A 20,026-nucleotide genomic window follows, 5' to 3' on the forward strand; every position below is an offset into this window, starting at 1 on the left:
CAGCATGTGTGGATCTAGGAGGCCGAGTGGCAATATTCTCCTCTTGACTCTTTTTTAACTTGTCAAATTTTGTGTCATGGGGGAAATTCTCAGCGTTAGTGGGGATTATGTTTTCTTTTTCTTCTTTTTTGAAGGCCATTTTTTAAAGCCCCCCACCCCTTTGGTAAACATTAGATTCGCCCTTGTAGTTTCAGAGAGTTAAAGGAAGATGGAAAGATTGTTTGAAGGGAACGTCAAGCTGGGCAAATAACTTTCATTTGCGGCATAACGATAAAAAAGTTTTTTTTTCTTCCAATAGTATTTAGCTTTTTGGGAAAATTGTAACTTTAGAGATTGAAAATAAAAATTTATATTTATAATAAATCATTCAACCTGACTCCGCAATTTTGGTCACGCCATTCCCGTTACATAATTCTGGAAATGGAACCAGAAATACTTGAACAAAATGAAATGATCCCATCCCTTCCACCCACTTAAATATACATTATTCATGGTTATGACATGGCATACAATAGTACGGAGCCCATTAACATGATGAATTCTGTTCAGTTAAATCTCATATAATAACAACGTTAAAACATGTCACTGACATACATTATTCCACCATTCTCAAAGCGCAGCATAACATCACACCATTCACTCACGTCACCTACAATTTTACGATCAATCACTTCACTGCTTATCACATGACACTGTCATCACATGACCCTCTCACGTGATTATACCATGCCACAAATTTTCTTCTTATACACCAGCGAGTAGAGGGTATGCAATGACAAATGTGAAATATCAAATAATCTCATGTCACAAAACACTTGTCGCCAACATTCACTTTCATGTCCATATCGAATAACTATATCATTGATCACACGTCACGAAACATTTTTGTTCGTTCCAACCTTGACTCAAACATTCCATCTTTTTTTCCATGATCACGTGACTTGGAATCTTACCAATGAGAGGAGAGCAACGCCCGATGCAAAGTTTAACATGAGCGGTACGATGTCGAACTTGCCGGCGACCCCGGTGATCTTGACTTGGAAGAGGATGCCATAGGCCTTGGTCAAGTCTCGGTACTCCGTGTTGTTGATTCTGTAGAATTTCCCAAATCTGGGTAAAAGTGAAACCTGATTCATTGGCTATTAGTGACGTAACTCGGTCAACACGTATTGAGCGCATAACTTCACATTTAGCTGCTTTGTGTTTTACGTAACCGTGGTGGCGTTCCTTAAGTCTGATTTTACTTTTACTGCCAAAAAATGATACCTACTCTCAAAAATCAAAACTATATTAATTTCAAAGTGAGATCAAAGTGATGACTTCTCACATTTTTTTTTTACAAAATGATTTGGATGACTCAAATGACATGCATGTGAAATGGGGGTAAGGTCCAAATTAAACACATTTTTGACATTGTGCTCTTTGACAAATCCAGACATCTATTTCACACAACACCACGGCTACAAGCCAAATACGTGTACATGACATCACTATTAGCCACTTGCTGCATCACAATATACATGAAATCACAATTCATCAAAAAATAATACAAGTAATAAAAAAAGAGAGTATACAGGTCAAGCAGGCTTGTGGTAAATTGTTGCATGAAAAATCAAATGAAACGTTTTATGGTGTTGTTTAAAAAAATGAATTATTCGCGCGAGAAGATTTGGAAATGATTTCGTCCAGTTTGGCAAGATTCGGTACATTTTCTTCAAAACATATTTAACAAAGAATCATTAAAAGTCAAGTCTACCCCCATCGCTTCCAAAATTGAACAAAGAAATATCTAAGAACCATGACGTCGAAATGTATTGAAAATTAGAAGGTTGTGGCATTTTACAAGTCGGTTATTTTTTAAATCAAATAGTGGTGACATACCATCGGTCTGTTTGGAGTCGGCTTCGTCAATGTAACTGCGAACATGATATCGTACGAACAAAACCGACTACAAACCGAACAGTGTAATGGTATGGTATTGTAAATAATGGTCTGGAGTCGGTTTTCACATATGGGATTGTCGCATAAGACGTAATAATTTCATGTTCCTTTTCTAACTAGAAAACTATTCGCAATCACTGCCGTTGCCGCCGCCACCACCACATCATCAGAATTTAGGAGACGTCGCGCTGCTTTATCAGACTATTATTTTGTTTGTTTCTTCACAATAAAGCTTGACCTCTATACCTGTTTAGACAATAGTGCCAAAAGTACAAAAGAAAGCTTTCCAAACAATTATCCAATTCTATCAACAAATTGGGAAGGGATGGATGAGAAATATGGGAGAAAGATAAACAAGAGAAATAAGGGGGAAAATGAACGATGAATCATGGATGACGTAACACATGGAATCAACTCGTGCGTCATTTACTAGCAAGTAGAAGACAGTCTTTGTTTACATTGCATTGATTTCAATCAAATAAAAGCTACCATGTATTCCAACAGTCATTAATTACATCATTATTTTCCAAATGCAGGGGACAGACGTTCCACAACCAGTTTGAGCTGGATGCATTTAGATTAAAAGACCTCCAAAGCTTGTTTAGCATTATCACTCAACATGATATCCTGTAGCTATTATCTTGACCATCATTGTCATTTTCAAATGGGGATGCTTTGATAGAGAAGTATTTCGATTATTATTTATTGTGAATTGTGCCGATGGATTTTCGTTTAACCTTTACACATCCACGGCAACGCGATACACATTAATCTGCATAGTTCTGAGTGATACACTGCAAAAACACCCGAGTTGATATAACACCAGCCCGGTATCTATATCGGAAAACACCGAGTTACGATTGATCCAATCAATCGTAACTCTATGGAAATCCATCAGTGTCATAATTTTTTATACAGGAAATCTGCCAAATGTCCTTTGTAAACAAAGGAGAACACACCAAACTGTCAAGAAATCAATGAACTTTCATATCTACATTCATATCTAGAACAATTTTTGAGCAAACATGCATTGTATATGTTGACTTTGCTGGCTTTCCATAGTTGCGATTGATCGGATCAATCGCAACTCTTTGTAAGACGGACCCCAGAAGTGTTGAAACAACACCAGCTTAGAATCAAATCGATCTTGGTTTAAAACTGATTAGTGGTCTTCAAATGCCTATCTGGTGTTAGCCTAGTACCGAAGTGGTGCTGTTCAACACCTCTCTGGTGGTTTCCAATATAGATACCGGGCTACTGTTAGATCAGCATCGGGGTTTTTGCAGTGTAAATGATTAAAATGCTTTTACGCATAACGTCGATTTCTTCACCATAAATGAAATGAACCTTTCCAAAGAAAATAATTTTCTTATGAAATAAAGTGATATTATTTGTTGTTGCAAATCTCAAGCATATGCTAACCCAGTGCATACACACATAAACACACACTCACACTCACATGGAAATTAATCTACCAAAAAAACTATATTTCCACGAGCCTAGCTCAATTCCACCTATGTGCCAAACATCATGCCATTGCAAACTACTTGTTAATTTTCTTGATCAAGAACATTAAATAAATACATACCCTACTCTGAGTGGTGTGTCGAAGTAGCTTATTGTTTGATAAGAATAAATAAATAAGGAATAAATTATGGCAGCATAATGTTGCAAATTGGCCTCTTTTCTGATGTTGTTCAATCATTTGCATATCTTTTAGAGCAACTCTATCGACACACTTAATATAAACAAACATAACACATTGCTTGATAGAAATATTCTACAAACTGAGAATATGGAAATAAACATTTCAGCATGAAAAGTACATCAACAGAGAAGATCAACAGGCTGGCGTCAAAATGAACATTGGTTTTGATCGTCGCTCTTCTGCTTTGCCATCCAATCAGTAAAGAGCCTCGGATCACGTGACGTCCACATTCCGCCATTTTGGACAGTTTGAACAGCCTTGCCTGGTTAGACTCACATCTACACCATCCAGCATTAACTCTACACAAAACTGCGTGAGAGCAAACACAGCAGAACATCACTTTCTCACTACCGATTATCTCGTGCACAAAAGACATTGATGAAATGCGAGAGTGGAACGTGCAAATATCATATTACCTGAAATTAAAGCCGCCGGCTATCTTTGCATCTTGTTCGTCCGCCCGTATGAAGCGATATTTTGGCAAACAGAGGTTATAGGACATATCTAAATTGCAGTTCCATTGAATGTCGATCGTTATTACCCCGCCCTGTGAAAGAGACATTTGGAGAAGAGGAGAAATCAAGTTTAGATTTAGAGGTATAGGAAGTCGGTATCTAGGTTGAACCAAATCACGGGAAAGCTGATGCCTCAAGGGAAGTTAAAGACGACAATTTGAGATTGTGATTTGTACTGTGAAAAAGAAATCATATATATTTCCGAGAGAGTGGGACCGAAACAGACGGGGGGGGGGGGGGTGACGGGATACGAGGATAGAGATAATAAAACGCGCGAGAGAGGGGGATCTTTTGAGATGGGGGAGACAGAGAAGGAGAAACAGGGGGTAATTTTGTCGGATTGCTTAACGTTTATGAGTACACGAAACAGGAGAAAAAAGTAACTACGGTGACGATACTTCAAAATAGTAAGAAATTATTAGTCGAAAGAAAGGATTGGACAAACCAATATCAAGCAGGTTACTCTTCCTTAGATTTTGTCATCTGCAATTTGCTCTCCGATAAAGTCAGTAAAAAGGGTAATATTGTTAATCACGAGACTCTCTAAATAAAAATAATAATTTGCTAAAACGTAAACAAACTAAAAGATCAATTTTTTTCGTTTAATCCCATTTGTAGATAAATAAGCTTGATTTTAGGTTGATCAAAAATGCTTATCATATCTGAAATTTAATGGCCTTGCCTATGAAAACTACAGCAAATATGATCGTTCCATTCCGTATCTTTCTTATTTTTGTTGTTGAAAAGTGTCAAAGCCTCGACTAACTTCGGAATAGTTAATATGTTTAAATATCTTATAAGATTGGACTGTCTCTTTTGGTGCTTCATCTCCATTCTATTTCTTTCCCTGCCTCCAGGATAATTGATTATCTCTCCAAGGAAACATTCGAAGTTTGAATGTGGCAAACTAATGGAATGATCATGCTGAAAGCACGAAGAGATACATCTTTTAGAATCTCCTCTAGGACCCCTAGGCGGCGAGCCACTGCAGGAAATTCATCGGGGATGAGTAGAAATACTCTTTGAAATTAAGGCAAGATAAAAGTTTATGAGACGATTCAAAAGTAAATCATCTCCATTATATATTAACCCTTTTTTTCATTCATAAGTGCTAACGGAAATTTAAAGAGAACGGTCCATGGATTTTTTTTCATTGTCATGTAATACTCAGAAAGGCTCTAATTCAATAAAAAGAGTTTACAATAATCATACGTTGCTTAAATTCAAAATAATGAAAAAATTAAGTCACTATCTTCCAGAAAGCGAGAATCAGTTGTGTGAGCATTTTATAGCTGTTTTACAAAACTAGTCGCAAACCATCTTGCCATTAATCACAGTCTAACAATATTTTTCTACTCCTGGGATATGGACACACAACTACATTCATAATTCACACTGCATACTTTTATCCTGCATTTTTTTTATTTATTTTTTTTATTTTATCTAAATTCGGAAGTCGATCATTTGCAATGCCTAACTATCCATTTACGAGACTGAGTTCACTTTGATCTAAATACATCATTTGCATTTGGAACCAATGCAGTCGATCCACATATCAATTCTTCAAAGAAATGTCCCTTTTTTGTAACGCGTTTGCTATTTTATAGTACGTCCAGGCCGTTTTTTGTCTTTTTTACAATATGATTACATAGGAGACCTTAAAACGACGTCTACGAGTGTTCAATTAAAAACTAGATGTTTTTGTTTCATTCAGCAAGTATGAATAAAGTTGAATACGCCTGAGGTAAAAATTAGCACCTCAGCTAGAATTAAGTCACATCTTACTCCCATTTATGACGTCATCCGTAACAGAGGGTCAATGCAAAAGAGCAAATTAGCTATTTCGTTTGACGAAGGCCTATTAAACAAATATATACATCAATGCATATCTAGCAGTTAGTCAAATTTCGTTGCTCAAATACCTGGATATTTTTTTTTAATATCTAAACTTTGAGTACAAACACCGGTGCGGGATACGTAATTATCTAAACTACGAGTAGACCTATATAAACTGAGAGATGAATTAATATTTCTTTTCTATTTAATTATATTATAAACTCGTTTGTTATGCACATGTATAATGCATTCATGCTTTTGTCACGTTATAAACTAATAACAGATAGATAGATGACGTATACGCGTAAGATATTTTGGTTTCATTCAATAAGAATGATTACAGCTGAACGCACCAGAGGTAAATTAGCACCTCAGCTAGAATCAAATAACATCTTACTCCCATTCATGGTATGGCGTCATTCGTAAAAGAGGACCAATCTAAAATTACAAATTAGCTATATCACCAAACAAAGGACTATTCAACTAAAATATGTATACATACAATTAATGCATATTAAAAGTCGATTTTGTTGCTCCAATTTCCGTGTATTCATTCATCAAAATTTTAACCACATAAACCATTAAGGTGAAATTATCTATTCATTAAAGTTCCAAGTACATGAACTAAACAAAATATTAGTCTATAATGGCGGCTGATGAACCTTACTTGATTAAATAGGCAATAACCAGTCTGCGTACTATAACGAATCATTTATACATAATCATTCACTCAGATTATTATCTCGATTATTTATAGTAAGAATATAAATCAAGAATCAATGTCACGGTACTTTACTCATTCTTGAAAAAAAAATGAACGATCAAGCTAAACAAAAAATAATCGTCATCGGATGAATATAGAAAATAAAACAATTAAAATAATACGATATATTCACTACTTCCATACTGATGATCAACAAATGATCAAAATCAATGGCATTGAATTCCCCAAAATACATTGCCCTAGAAATCATAAAAATTATTTTTAAAAAGTCAATCATATTTTAAAAAATAACCCCAATCCAGAGTGGGCTACCTATCAATAAAACAATACAAACTGATTAAACTTACCTTAATAGCCATTTGTCTAAAGCTTTGTCCTGTTTCTGACACAATAGTTCCTAATCTGAATATAGGGCATAAAGGATCACTGAGCCGACTGTATCGACACGATCTTAGATACATTGGGTCCGTGGTATCTAAAATATTTCTCCTGTGAAATTACATAAGGAAAAGGTCGCAATGGATAATAATTAATATAGTTTAAGTAACTGCACAATCAGAGACGAAAGGCCATTGATTAAGATAAAAACTGATATTAATTTTATTGTGTGTGGGTGTGTTAGGGTGTGTGTGTGTGGAAGAAGGTAAGTGAGCATACATGTAAATGGTCGACGCCCTGGGTTGAGAGTCTTTAGGAAGGATGTGTAACGACGTCACATTAGAATTGATAAATAATGCTTGATGAAATAATAATGAATGACGAATTAATGCATATTCTTAATCAATATTAGATGACTAGGAGGAAGCAACATATTTTTACCATTCCAGAGAACTAATGCATTATGAAATAACATATCAATTACAATGAATGAATTCATCTTCCCTTAAACTTATTTGAAAATGGTGAATTTTAGAGTACACGGCGCTAGAGCTATTGCAACTATCAGAAATTTGTTTTATATGACGTCATAATGTCATTTTGTTGAAGTAGAATACTAAACAGTATCAGAGAAAGTTTGCACCCTTATTAATACAACAAAATAAGTATATTGAATAGATATATTGAGATATTTTGATATCGATAATTACAAATATACCATCTATCTTCATAGATTATTGTTAGAGTGATCATCAATTTCACATACAGATAGCTATTCAGCACACACTGTTAGAAAATGTATCCTTAAAATAAAAGAAGTTCCTGCAGCAGTCTCCAGAACACCTGTAATCTTACCAGATTGCGTAATCTTACAGGAAATTGGTATTTGGTGTATGGAATCTTACAAATTTCCTTAAATAAAACACCCTTTTCCCCTTTTTAAACAGACCTGCTCTGTTAAATTGCAGAAAAATTCCTGTTTTATGAATTTACAGAATGATTCTGTTATTGGTTTCTGCAAAATCTTCTCCTTTTTTCTGTAAAATCACGGTTTTTTTAACAGTGCGGCAAAATCATAATTTTTTTCAGTAGACTCTAAAGATTAATTTTCATTTGTTGGGATATATTGCATATTTCGTCTAACAGTAACAATGAATAGAGAACACGCTGAATAACTGCTGTGAAATACATCTCTTAAAATCGATAAATAAATCAATTAAGAAAATCCATGAAAATGTCAATCGATACAATCATAAAAATACTTTATGAAGCAAATATGACGGTAGAACTCGCACTATATTGTTGTCGATTCAATACGTACTTAAAGAAAACGCAAGACCTGTTTTCATAATTTCACAAGTCTTATAAATTATTTAAAATGCGTGAGTTTCCCAGAATAAATCGATTGACCAAAGACATGAAATATCTGTATAAAAACTGCAGTATGTATGGAAATACATAACAATGCCTAATCTTGCAGTCGCTACATTATTTTGTATGGATAAATCTACAGTGCTGAGAGTAACACAGTGTCACATTGCTTGCATACATATACAGTGTGTTCATAATATTGAACTACATTGATAGAGCCTGTAAAAACGCTGTTTAAAATTTTAAGCATGTTGTTTAAGCCCGTCACTCTAACAACTACTGTCTAAACCTTATAAACAAGTTGTTTAAAAGTTTAAACAATTACAACAGAGTTTAAACAACATGTTAGAGTGACAAAAAATGTGCAATTTTTTACTGTGTATGTGAATCACACTGCTAAAATGCCATAATACGAAAATAGTTTCACACAGTACACAGTGTGTTCATATAAGGAACTGTAAATGTAAAAATAAACTGTTGAAATTTTGATGTGAAGGTAATTTCACAGTGTACACACTGTGGGAGGCACTGTCAGACACGCTGTGTAACACTGTATTCTTTCCACTAGGGTAGATTCGAAATGTTTAATACTCACTTGACAAATCTGAATTTAGGAAACGATATAGAATTCTTGATTAGAACTGTGAAATTTTCAGCTTCTTCTAAAATTGCTCTTCTCCGTCTGAAATAAGAAATGTAGAGAGAGAGAGAGAGAGAGAAGGGATGGAGAGAGATTGTTATTACCTTTTCATTACATAAGTTACAGCAAAAATAATTGGAAATATAGCCAACTCCTAGAAACAATAATTGTTGTTTTAAACGACACAGAGACTAAATAACTATGCATATAAATATGATACATACAATGATTTTTCTTTTTGTAGGCCTATTTGGATAATTCCTTATATTTATTCATGGACTTGTAATCACCGTTCAATTTCTGCTCTAATCATTTTTCAAAGGTCATTGTAAGGCAGAATCAATAGATATGTTCATACCCTGACTTCTCCACTGTTCTGTGCTGAAAAGGGTTAATCTTCGAGAAAAGCTAGATCATTTGGATTATATTAACATGGGGGATTGTTTTCGACATTTCAAATGCCAATCCGCTTCCTCCATGACGGGGGCACGAATTGTATCTCAGCTGAATTTCATTCACCAATCAAGATTTCATCATCAAATTTACGAGGGTCACTAACCAGTGAGCCGAACGAGGAGGAAAGGGACTAGCTGCTTTGGGGTTGTAAATCACTCCAAAGACCCGACGATCGCCTCTTATTACCTGCATGTTAGACATCCACTAAATTCCAAGATTCGATCTGGCAGACCATCGCGACTCCTGTCCATTTCTCTCCATTTTTTCCTTATGAATTGAATCGCAACGGTAGTTTACGACGTATAGTCCGTAAATCGTGGACAAGTATTTGGAATAAGTACTACTGGGGACTTAACGTTACATGGCGGAAACGTCCCCGAGAACTTGATAGAGAGTTTTCGCATTTACTACGGGGAAACTCTCTAAACGCATCGATTCCTTTGAAAATGCAATTGAAATCTCAATGGAGAGCCGAGAGGCTGTTTTCAGTTGGTGCGTTGTAGAAAGTTTCCCCGTAGTAAATGCGAAAAGTCCGGATGTTATACTAGAATTCAGTCAAGCATAACCTGCAAACTTTTCCCCACGCCAGCGAATGCTAAGGTCACAAATACCTCAACGAATAGCAAGAGATGGTATGGAACAATTCGTACGATGTTCGTAAAGGTATTTGTGACCGTAGCATAAACGAGAGTTGTGTTTCTGTCTTCTCTGCACCGAACCGTTACTGTTTTATCGGAATAACGCTTGATATTGCAGATGATGACGGAGTGCTTAATCGCTGACGCATGCGTAGAAGGATATTTATTTGGTTGATTGGTTTTACTCCATTGAATCATATTGTAGTATTTAAATTTCTCCGGAAAGTCCCGTCCTGTAAAGGGGCTTTCACAATCGCTCTTGCGATCGTTTGCGATGTTGCACACAATCGCAACGGTTGTAAGCAGTCGCACCACCAATTGTGAAAGGGGCTTAACGTAAAGTCCTAATAAGATGGAATTGCATCATAACATAGTGGAAACATTGAATGCATAATGTCCGAGTCACATAATTTGACCTTAAAACTCCCTACTGAGTCTGTCAAATGATCGTACGATTCATAATCATTCAGTTTCCCTATAGTATTGCCTACGGAGAAGTTCTGGCCGCGCGATTATCGGAAATATCATCGTAGTGAGACTACGATGATCGCAATGTGATCGCACGATTTAGACATGGGGGTGCAAACACATATCACACATAGATTCAAAGTCCATGTACATGACTGAGGGAGGGAAGAGAGGGAGAGAGAGAGAGAGATAGAGAGAGAGAGAGAGAGAGAGAGAGGGGGGGGTGGAGAGGAGGGAGAGACAGGAAGGAGAATAATGAAAACGCTAGAGAGGTGAAAATGCACTGAGGTGCTGATATATATATGGACAAAAATTATGATGGAGCAGAAGGAAAGGAAGAATGAGAGAAAGGTAGATAGATCTCTCATATTCTATATAGATAAAATACAGATACATAGAAACATAATAAAAAACATAATTATATAAAGATTTAGGATATAAACAAATATCACTCATCTATTGGGGGTATACGGTTAGTCGGTAACTAAACCCTTCTAATTCTCACAGTGATATCGGATTTGATTGAGCATACCATTCGAGCGTCGGATATCTTCAATATTGATGAAACTCGGTGTGTATTCGCGTAACATAAGTTGCAGCAATCAACAAACCGAATTCCTTTCGTTTTATTTTGACCATAAACCAATATCGAATCGGGAGAAATGTCTGTTTTGTGGCTTTGAAATTATCCCCTTCATCAAATTCGATACAAGTCGAAAATTCTTCGTTTATCGAGTAGGCGTTGTTTTTGCCACCTCTTGCCCCTAAAATAAAATGTAAAGTGGAAAAGTGATCTGTTTATGATGACACCTCTCGAATTGTATGTCATATTGTACAGTGTGAAATTATAGGTCCACGGTGAAATTATCTAGAAAAGCCTATTCTCTGGTGATTTTCATGGGGGGTGGGAGTTTTACAGAGTTTATCAATCATAATATGATCGTTTACGTCCGGGGACCGATCTGCAATGTCACTTTCCGAAAGATGGGACCCAAGGCTCGAACTATGAAGCTCTTTCAGTTTAAAACTTCCACGTGTAGATGGATTAAGCCAAGTTATTTTGGGTGGGAATGGATCGCTGGCAATTAAAATAGTCCCAATCCACCGGATGAAAAAAGTTGATGACGAAACTCTGAATACCTGTCAGACTAGTGCCCATGATTTATTTATTTTTTAAAATAGAATTGTTTTTTTTTCAAAAAGAAAGAAAATTTTTTCCCCCCATGTATTCTTAGTGATCCAAAGCCAAAGGAGTAGACTCATTTGAAGGCGGTAAATGTTTTAGGGTGAGAGCAATCGGAATTATTTCTAACCAACCTCGCAAGAGAATATGAAACAAAATGTATACTCCACCATCAGTCCTTTGTTATAAAATGAACAGTTTCAACAGATGCATATTTGTCTTGATTGTTCAAATTAATAGTTTTTTGTTTTGGTTATTGTCAATTTTGAAAAGAAAAATCTTGTTTAAAAGAAGAATCCAAAAATAATCACAAAAGAATGGCTAATGGTTCAAGATGAAATTATTTCGTAGCTGGAACACATGTTATACTGTTCACAAATTAAGGGACTACACATGTCTTTCTCTTTGTTCAAGATGGAAGGGAGCCGTGGCAATGTAGGCCTACGATATACATCACTAATATTTGCATGCTACCTTTACAGTATTAATGTATGATAGATTCATAAATTGTCCTGTTATATTCACATTTGAGGCATATATTCAGAGAATTTAACATAATCATAGCCTAATCATCGTGAAGGCTGAACAAATTCTCTCGGGAAAAACGTCAAAGAATCGGGGCATGACAATATTATTGTGCATAACGAGTAGAAACCCAACGGGCTTATGTTGGCTGCAAATCTAGTGATTTATATAAAGAATATGATTTCATTTACCAGCCGAAGTTACCTCCGACCTCTATCAGAGTGCATTTGTGTGAGGTTCAACCGACACAGAAAATGTATTTGATTGATTTTGATAACTTCTTATTAAGGATAGACTGGCGCGAGCTTTCAATATATATTTTTTAAACCTTCTTCCAGGGCAAAGACCTATGAAATACATTTTTCATTCACTGTGAAAGTACTGTATCATCGATCGACCCTTTCAAAGGAAGCTTAAAGCGTGAATTATGAATATTGCAGACTGAAACTAATTTTGGCATTGCATTAAACTTCATAATCTTTGCCGCAATACGTTACGTAAGTTTGTCTTCTATCATTTGATCAAAATAATTGATATTCACGGACTTTTCTTTTCACATTATAGGGCAGTGCTTCTCAACCTTATCAATCACATGACAAACTTTCACTCTTAAAGTGATTGGTTAACATTGGTTTGACTTTTAAAAAATCTGAGCTAGAAGGTCACACTTGTCACCTGTGTCTGTGATATGTTACAAAAATGAAGCCCAGAAAAAATTGCGTTCGAAAATAATTATTTAGTGCTTCAAAAATTGAAATATAAAGCGACCGAAAATACCATCTTAATTTCATCCCATACACTTATGTGTACTATTTAGGCGTCTATGAGACGCCTATTTACAAAATCGGGGTTTGCCTTGTAGTTTTAGCTTTTCATTCTCAATAATGGTTGTTTTCAGGGTTTATTAGTTCTAATACATGCACTTGTACACATGTTTCATATTGGTTTGAGAATTTTTTAAATCGGCTGCTCACAAAGTTAAACAATACCTTTAGCAACTCTGATGCCCGACTTCGTTAAAACCTGAACAAAATTTTTTTTTCTTTGGGTATGTTCAATAATGGAAGACTATAAACACGCATGCGAGGTATGAAGCGAGTGAGTAGAAACCCTTTTTACAGACTACGTTTGGTGCACGCTTCAGTTAGAATTTTCATGTTATGTTAAAGAAAAAAAATCCTCATAATCTTGAGATAAAACCCCTTTGTGCGTACTATTACCGATTTAGAAAGAAAAAAATATATATCAACGGAGGGGGGGGGGGGGGCGTTCTTTGTTGATTCTGACAATCGTCTATCAATCTGCGGGTCGTGAGTTCGAATCCCAACCAAGGTGTGTTATAAAGGTACATACATTTCATCCCCTTTATCTTAAAAAAATATTGTTTGCAGCTCTTCGCGGCCTACCGGTCTACACTGTAAACACGCTGTTTAAACTTTTAAGCACGTTGTTTAAGCCCGTCACTCTAAAAACTGCTATTCAAACTTTTTAACAAAATTGTTTAAAAAGTTTAAACGATAATAAAAAAAAGTTAGAATAACCTGTTGTTAGAGTGACAGGCTTAAACAACGTGCTATGTTTTTTACTGTGTAGAAACACTACTCTAGGGTAAGCAAATGCACAGTTTGTGTGGAAGACTAGATCTGAAATATAATATTATTTTATGGGCATTATTCTTCAATGATTTTTTTGATTGGTCCCGGATAAAACATTAAAATCCGTTTTTTTCTTTTTAGCATAAAAAACATCAAATATGATTGTGATGGGGTAAAGACTGCACGGAATGAGTAGCTTTCTTAAATTGCTAGATCTGCAAAAAAGGGAAGATGGGAATGGTTTTTTTTTTAGAAAAAAAATATTATCGAAAGGGCACTGAATGTGACAAATTGAATACTTCAATTCAGTCAATGGAAATGATATAAAAGTACGTTACTTTTTTAAGGAATGTGCAAATCACATTCACATTATGGAAGCTTTACTTATTAATGCTGTAACAAAAATTCAGTCAATGAAAATGATATAAAAGTCACGTCACTTTTTCTAATGAATGTGCAAATCACATCCACATTATTGAAGCCTTACTTTCATTGTAATGCGGTAAAAACAAAATAGGTGTAGTCTAACTATATTATATTTTCCTGCAGAATTCTACTTATTATTTCTTTTTATTTTCTCGGGAGGACAATCTGAACTATATCAGTTGCTATCGATTAGAATTAAACATGAATATTTCATTCAACAGTCTAATCGACGGAAACGACTCCAGACCGGCAAAAAGCTTTTCACGTTATTGCTCATGGCTCATGGAGAACCAGGTTTGGAGTTTGTTTTGTCGGGTTGTCTGTAACATGAATAGAAGCGTCTAAAATAAAATAACACGCTTATTGTCACCAAGGCTATAGAGGAATTGTTATGCAAATATCCCGCATCTCATGGCATCAATTAATCGTGGATAATTATGATGTAATACTAGAGACAATTTCATCAACTGAAACGACCGAATTGTAGATATTCCGCCTCAAGTTCCAATCCCAGGCGGGGAAGGAAATCAAGCCGAGAAGCAAAAGCATGAAACGAAACATTTATTACGTATGCAACACTTCGTGAAGGATCGGACATTGCCGACAAACGTGGTAATCCTAGAAGTAGCGCAATTGCTGAAGAATATCATATCCGCATTATTGTATTATTGTCTGGTCAGATAATGTTTGAGAAGAAGGAAGGAAAGAGATGATGGAAGATCAGAAGGTTCAACAAGTGACAGCGACAACAGGAAGGACGCTCCTAGGACATGATTTCTCACGGCTTTGGAGACATGATTATTCCCAAGTGGAACATAAGACCTTGAAGACTCGCCAAGGCGGGGGTGAAATCTTCAAGTACCAAGACGTCGGAGAGAGGCTCGTTGAGAATGAAGTGGCGATTCCTGGACGGCATCTTGAGTTTTATTGCTCCATCGATGTGGAAGGAGTGAGAGACAGGTGTAGGTGTACTGTGGGTCAAGCCACCTGAGGACACTGGTTGTCACAATTTCATGATACATCTCTATTTTTCTTTTTTGTTTTGTTTTATAAAGTTTCACGGAATAGTTGTTGACCTGCTTTTATACCGAAAACCTAATTGCTCGATCAGTCAACTGTTCATGTCGTTTAAATACTACTGCACTTGTTTATATTTAGAATTCCAATTATTACTGGCCCGTAGATTATGAAAACTATTGTACTTCAATCAGAAAGCAAGTCATCTGTTTTGATTGGGCGTTGCATCATTGTCGGCTTTAATGCAAGCTGCATGGGGGAGATACGAATCATTTTGGAGGTTTGAGTATTTATTTCATATATTCAATTTTTATTCATTTTATTTATTTATTGACCTTATTTCTTATTTTTCTTTTTGTTCATTCATTTATTCATTTTATTTCTTATTTTTCATTTTATTTATTTGTCTATTATGTCATTTTTTTTTTTTTGGGGGGGGGGGAGGGGACAAAAAATAAACACAGACGATCCAGACAAATCTTCCTCCGATATTCTGTTACATGACCACGATCTCTTGGGAAAATTGCATGTGTGACATGACCCCTCCCTCATGATTACAACGAATCCCCAGTAGTTGTACCTTCACGTGTGCAGTTCAATTAGTAATGAGATCGTGAGCCATAACTGTGAATAGATATAAGAGCCTGCTCTTTTCATATCACATCATATTACCAGCTTTTTATTAAACGATTAAACTGACTGCTGGTAAATAAATAAAAAATATGTGAGCAAATATTTATTTTGCAATTAATTAGATCTAAGAGATAATGAATAATGTAGGAAATATTGGTTGATGCTCGGAACATACTTGATGTCAGTTTATAAAGTTTGAAAGTTCCAAGTGTGCCGTTTCTCTGAAGGCCGAGTTAGGCGTAATTCCCTCAATATATGTTTTGTCATTCTCTCCCCTTACGAATTCAATTAAAGCTTCATGGGGATCTTTGTTCTTCCTCAGAGTTCACAATTATGACCTTCTAACTTTTCCTCTTTCTGGAAACTGGTAACCTTTCTTTCGATATCAGGCCCGATTGCCACAAAGCGAAGGCGTTTAATTCCCAGCTCATTCCCATGCATTAATCCACGATAATCAAGGTGATTTCCTTCCCAATATGGCCAAGAAATACCCCAGGGGCATCCTAATTCGAGGAGTCACAAAACCCACAACCTTTCCTTCATTACGACCAAGAGCTTGAGCAAACCGAAGATCCTGCCCGAAGATGACCAGTTTACAGGGGCAAACACAAAACGCACTCTGCTGCTAATTTGACGAACGGCCGACTTAAGACGACCAGACGTGTTTATTCCGCATGCTTCAGCGCAGACTACGGCTCGGTTTGGCGAAGCTTCATCGTCTCCTGATTGCGCGCTAATCGATGGCGGGAAACCCGAGATAAGATTATAGATGTCCCTTCGACATTTGTGGCTTATTCGATTTGATCTAGGTTGTAATGGGAAAAAGGAGGGTGCGAGTTACCTGCGCAGGAATTCAATCAGGAACAAATTTTAAAGTGATTAGTGTGGCCTAAGGCCCTTATTGTCACAAAACACCTATGTCACTGAGTTTGATTTAGGCGATATTACCACCCCAAAGGCGAGGAAGAGCAAGGCATGAATTCGAGAGCTACATGTAAATAATGACCAGGAGATTGGAACAGAGGTTTGAGGGGGAGGGTGAGGAAGATAAAAAGTACAAAACGAATAAAAAGGGAAATAATGAGAACTTGAAATGAAAATAGAATAAGAAAAAATATTATAGGAGACAAAGAAAAGAGGGGACACCCTGTGAAAATTGATAACATATTATTACAAAAATATTTGTATTGTCTGAAAAAGTATGTATTATCATGGTAGTTATGATTTTTTTTACCTGATTGCTTAGAAAACATTATTAATTGTAAGCAAGCATCCAGAGTACCAAAAGAATAAGGTCCTCTCCGAGAGACGCGCATAGTAATAAATGCACTAGCGCAACAAGTGGAAATCGAACCTGGTCACCGGATTTTGAAACCGTCGCTCTATACCGACCTGAGCTATTATGCCTCGACCTTCTGATTTCAAAATTACAGATGAAAACCTCGATTAGGGTACATTAACATAACCGTTTTCATTATGTTACTATAAAAGACTCAAATCCTGATTAGTTTTTAGACGTTATGGAGGGGTCGTTATACAAAGGGAATAATGCAATTGTAATTCTTTAATCCTGAGATACGCATTGAGGTGAAATGTTTCATATTTCATAAAATGCATACACAAACCGCCTATAATATCCAATCATAGACCTAAATAACTTTTATTACCAAGGTAACCTTCATCTAAATCCATATAAACAGAGTCTTAAGACTCTTAAGATTTCATCAGGTGCGGGAAAGGGCACAAATCTTTGACCAAAGGGAGATTCTGATATCGGCAGTAGATATGAACATAGGCCAAGTTACGTAAACAAGCATCTACGTGGTAAGAGGACACCGAATGCCCCATTATGGTTTTTAAATAGTTAAAAGAGAGAGAAAGAGGCAGATAAACCAAGAGAGTGAAAAAGAGAGAGAGATATATAGAGATAGTGAACTATAGAGATGGGGTGGGATGTATTAGGGTGTGTGTGTGTGAGAGATGGATAGATGGCTAGATATATAGAGAGTGAGGGGGAGAGAGAGAGAGATCGGGGGAGAAGGGTGTCTTTGCTTCCGACTAATCCTTACACGATAACTAATCACCTCAATGTTCTCATTCCTACGTGTATGAAGGCAATGAGTGCAAGCAAACATGAATGATTTACCGGATACCTATTTATATACAGCGTATTATTAGGTAAGTTCTATAGGCAAAACAAGGGTCATTGCAAATCATTTTACTACGATTGCTTGTTAATGCTATTTGCATGAAAATGTTAATACGTCTTATTCCAAGCGAAACAAAATCAGTCACAATCTAGTGACAGCGAACGAAAGTCCTCTGACTAATGACACGACATGTATATTTTATCACTGTAGTATGTGTCATAATGATTATGCAATTTTGTTGGCATATATTACACAGTATGTTACACAGTGTGTTCACACTGCTGAACACAGTGCGGTTCTCACTTTAATCGAGTGCTACACGTGAGCACTGATACTTATGTTCTCAGTGTGAAATTGTCCCCTCCTTAATAGTTTGAGCATTTTTAATACTGTAAATCGCATATTCACATAGTCTACTATGTGAACACACTGTGTCACACTGTGATCCTTCCAACAGGGTGACATAAAGAACAAAGATCGTTTTAACAAAAACGTTTAAGAGAGCAAATAATGACTAAATTATGATACTATTAATATGGAATACGTGTTACTTACAGAGGTCTTACATCGACTTCTACTGGACACCATGCTCTAACTTCACATACTGTGGTGGATTCGTGGCTCTCTGGATGTGTTGTATTTACACATCTACCCGTTTTGATACCTGCAGCAAAAGAAAAGAAAAAAAATAAAGGAAGACACTATGTTGGCGGTGAAATCAAGAGGATTTTTTTTTTTTTTTTTTTTTGGGGGGGGGAACCTTACCTAAGCCATAGTCACAACGGTAAATTGCCAAATCGTCCACTCACCACATGGTCTACCTTCATTAAGTCTAATGCCATTCCGTCCATCAACATTTCGTCTAACAACAATTTGGTCCAATCATCACTTCGTCTAATCACCAGTTGGTCTATGACCATTTCGTCTCATAACCAGTTGGTCTGATACTCGTTTTATTCTCATTTATTTTGCCTAAGTAACACTTAGTCTAATTAGAACAAATGATATATGGACTAAATGGCTATTGGACCAACTGGCTATTAGACGAAATCAAGTTAAATAACAATTAAACGATTGTCGGGGGTCGGTGAATCGGAACAGTAGTTTCGTCCGACGTTTCAGAGCTGAAGAAAAATCGTAAATATTTCGTTTGACCAGGGTCAAGGACGAAACTGCTGTTTCGATTCACCGACCCTTCGACAAAGACTTCGTTGTCATGAAGGGCTTTTGACAATATATTCTCTACGTTCCAGAAAGCGTTAACGTAGCCGCTGCGTAAAGTCCCTATATGACAGATATGAGAACAGCAAAAAAAAAATCGAGCATGAATGGCCTGACAATAACACGTTGAAGTCACACCAACAAAACCAATACAAGACATATCTAAATCATTGTGTTATTTTAATGACGTTTTACCAATCGGTATCGAGTTGGCTTAAATGGTATGACTGCAGCATAACGTGACAGTCACACCAACGAAACCAACTCAAGTCACACCAAAGCATGTACAGCGTGTGCCACAGTGTGTTCACAGTGTGGAACACAATGTGAAATCACCTTCACACTGTTAAATTTGAGCATTTCAACGGTGTGCATCACATACTCACACAGTCGACCACGACTGTGAACACGCTGTGAACGGTCACACTATCGAGGTATCCACAGTGTGGAAATATCTTCACACTGTGGAATCTGATCACTTTAACTGTGTTAATAATATTTTGACATAGTCCAATATGTGAACACACTGTGTTCACACTGTGTGACACTGTGTTTTTTCCATCAGGGCTGTTTGATATCTCGTTGCATCTTGTAGATCTTA

At 36.3% G+C, this 20,026-nt stretch overlaps 1 protein-coding gene across 1 annotated transcript; it reads right to left on the reverse strand.

Annotated features, from left to right (window-relative positions):
* Positions 1-390: 390 nt before the first annotated feature.
* On the reverse strand, positions 391-18,863 carry LOC135153214 (P2X purinoceptor 4-like). Its single transcript, XM_064095600.1, has 7 exons — positions 18,760-18,863; positions 9,069-9,155; positions 7,072-7,213; positions 4,066-4,196; positions 3,530-3,556; positions 954-1,110; positions 391-414 (listed from the first exon to the last, which is right to left on the reverse strand). The coding sequence occupies exons 3-7, from the start codon at positions 7,183-7,185 to the stop codon at positions 391-393; spliced, it is 453 nt and encodes a 150-aa protein (XP_063951670.1). The 5' UTR covers positions 7,186-7,213; positions 9,069-9,155; positions 18,760-18,863.
* Between the last annotated feature and the right edge of the window lie 1,163 nt (positions 18,864-20,026).

The sequence above is a fragment of the Lytechinus pictus genome, chromosome 2 (genome assembly GCF_037042905.1).
Source record: "Lytechinus pictus isolate F3 Inbred chromosome 2, Lp3.0, whole genome shotgun sequence".
Lineage (NCBI taxonomy): Eukaryota > Metazoa > Echinodermata > Echinoidea > Temnopleuroida > Toxopneustidae > Lytechinus > Lytechinus pictus.

Excerpts from the sequence above, each read along its gene's own strand:
- LOC135153214 (XM_064095600.1), bottom strand. The coding sequence starts at position 7,185 with ATGTATCTAAGATCGTGTCGATACAGTCGGCTCAGTGATCCTTTATGC. Across the intron at positions 4,197-7,071 it reads TTAGACAAATGGCTATTAAG|GGCGGGGTAATAACGATCGA; the intron begins GTAAGTTTAATC and ends TCTCTTTCACAG. Across the intron at positions 1,111-3,529 it reads GACACACCACTCAGAGTAGG|ATTTGGGAAATTCTACAGAA; the intron begins GTATGTATTTAT and ends ACTTTTACCCAG.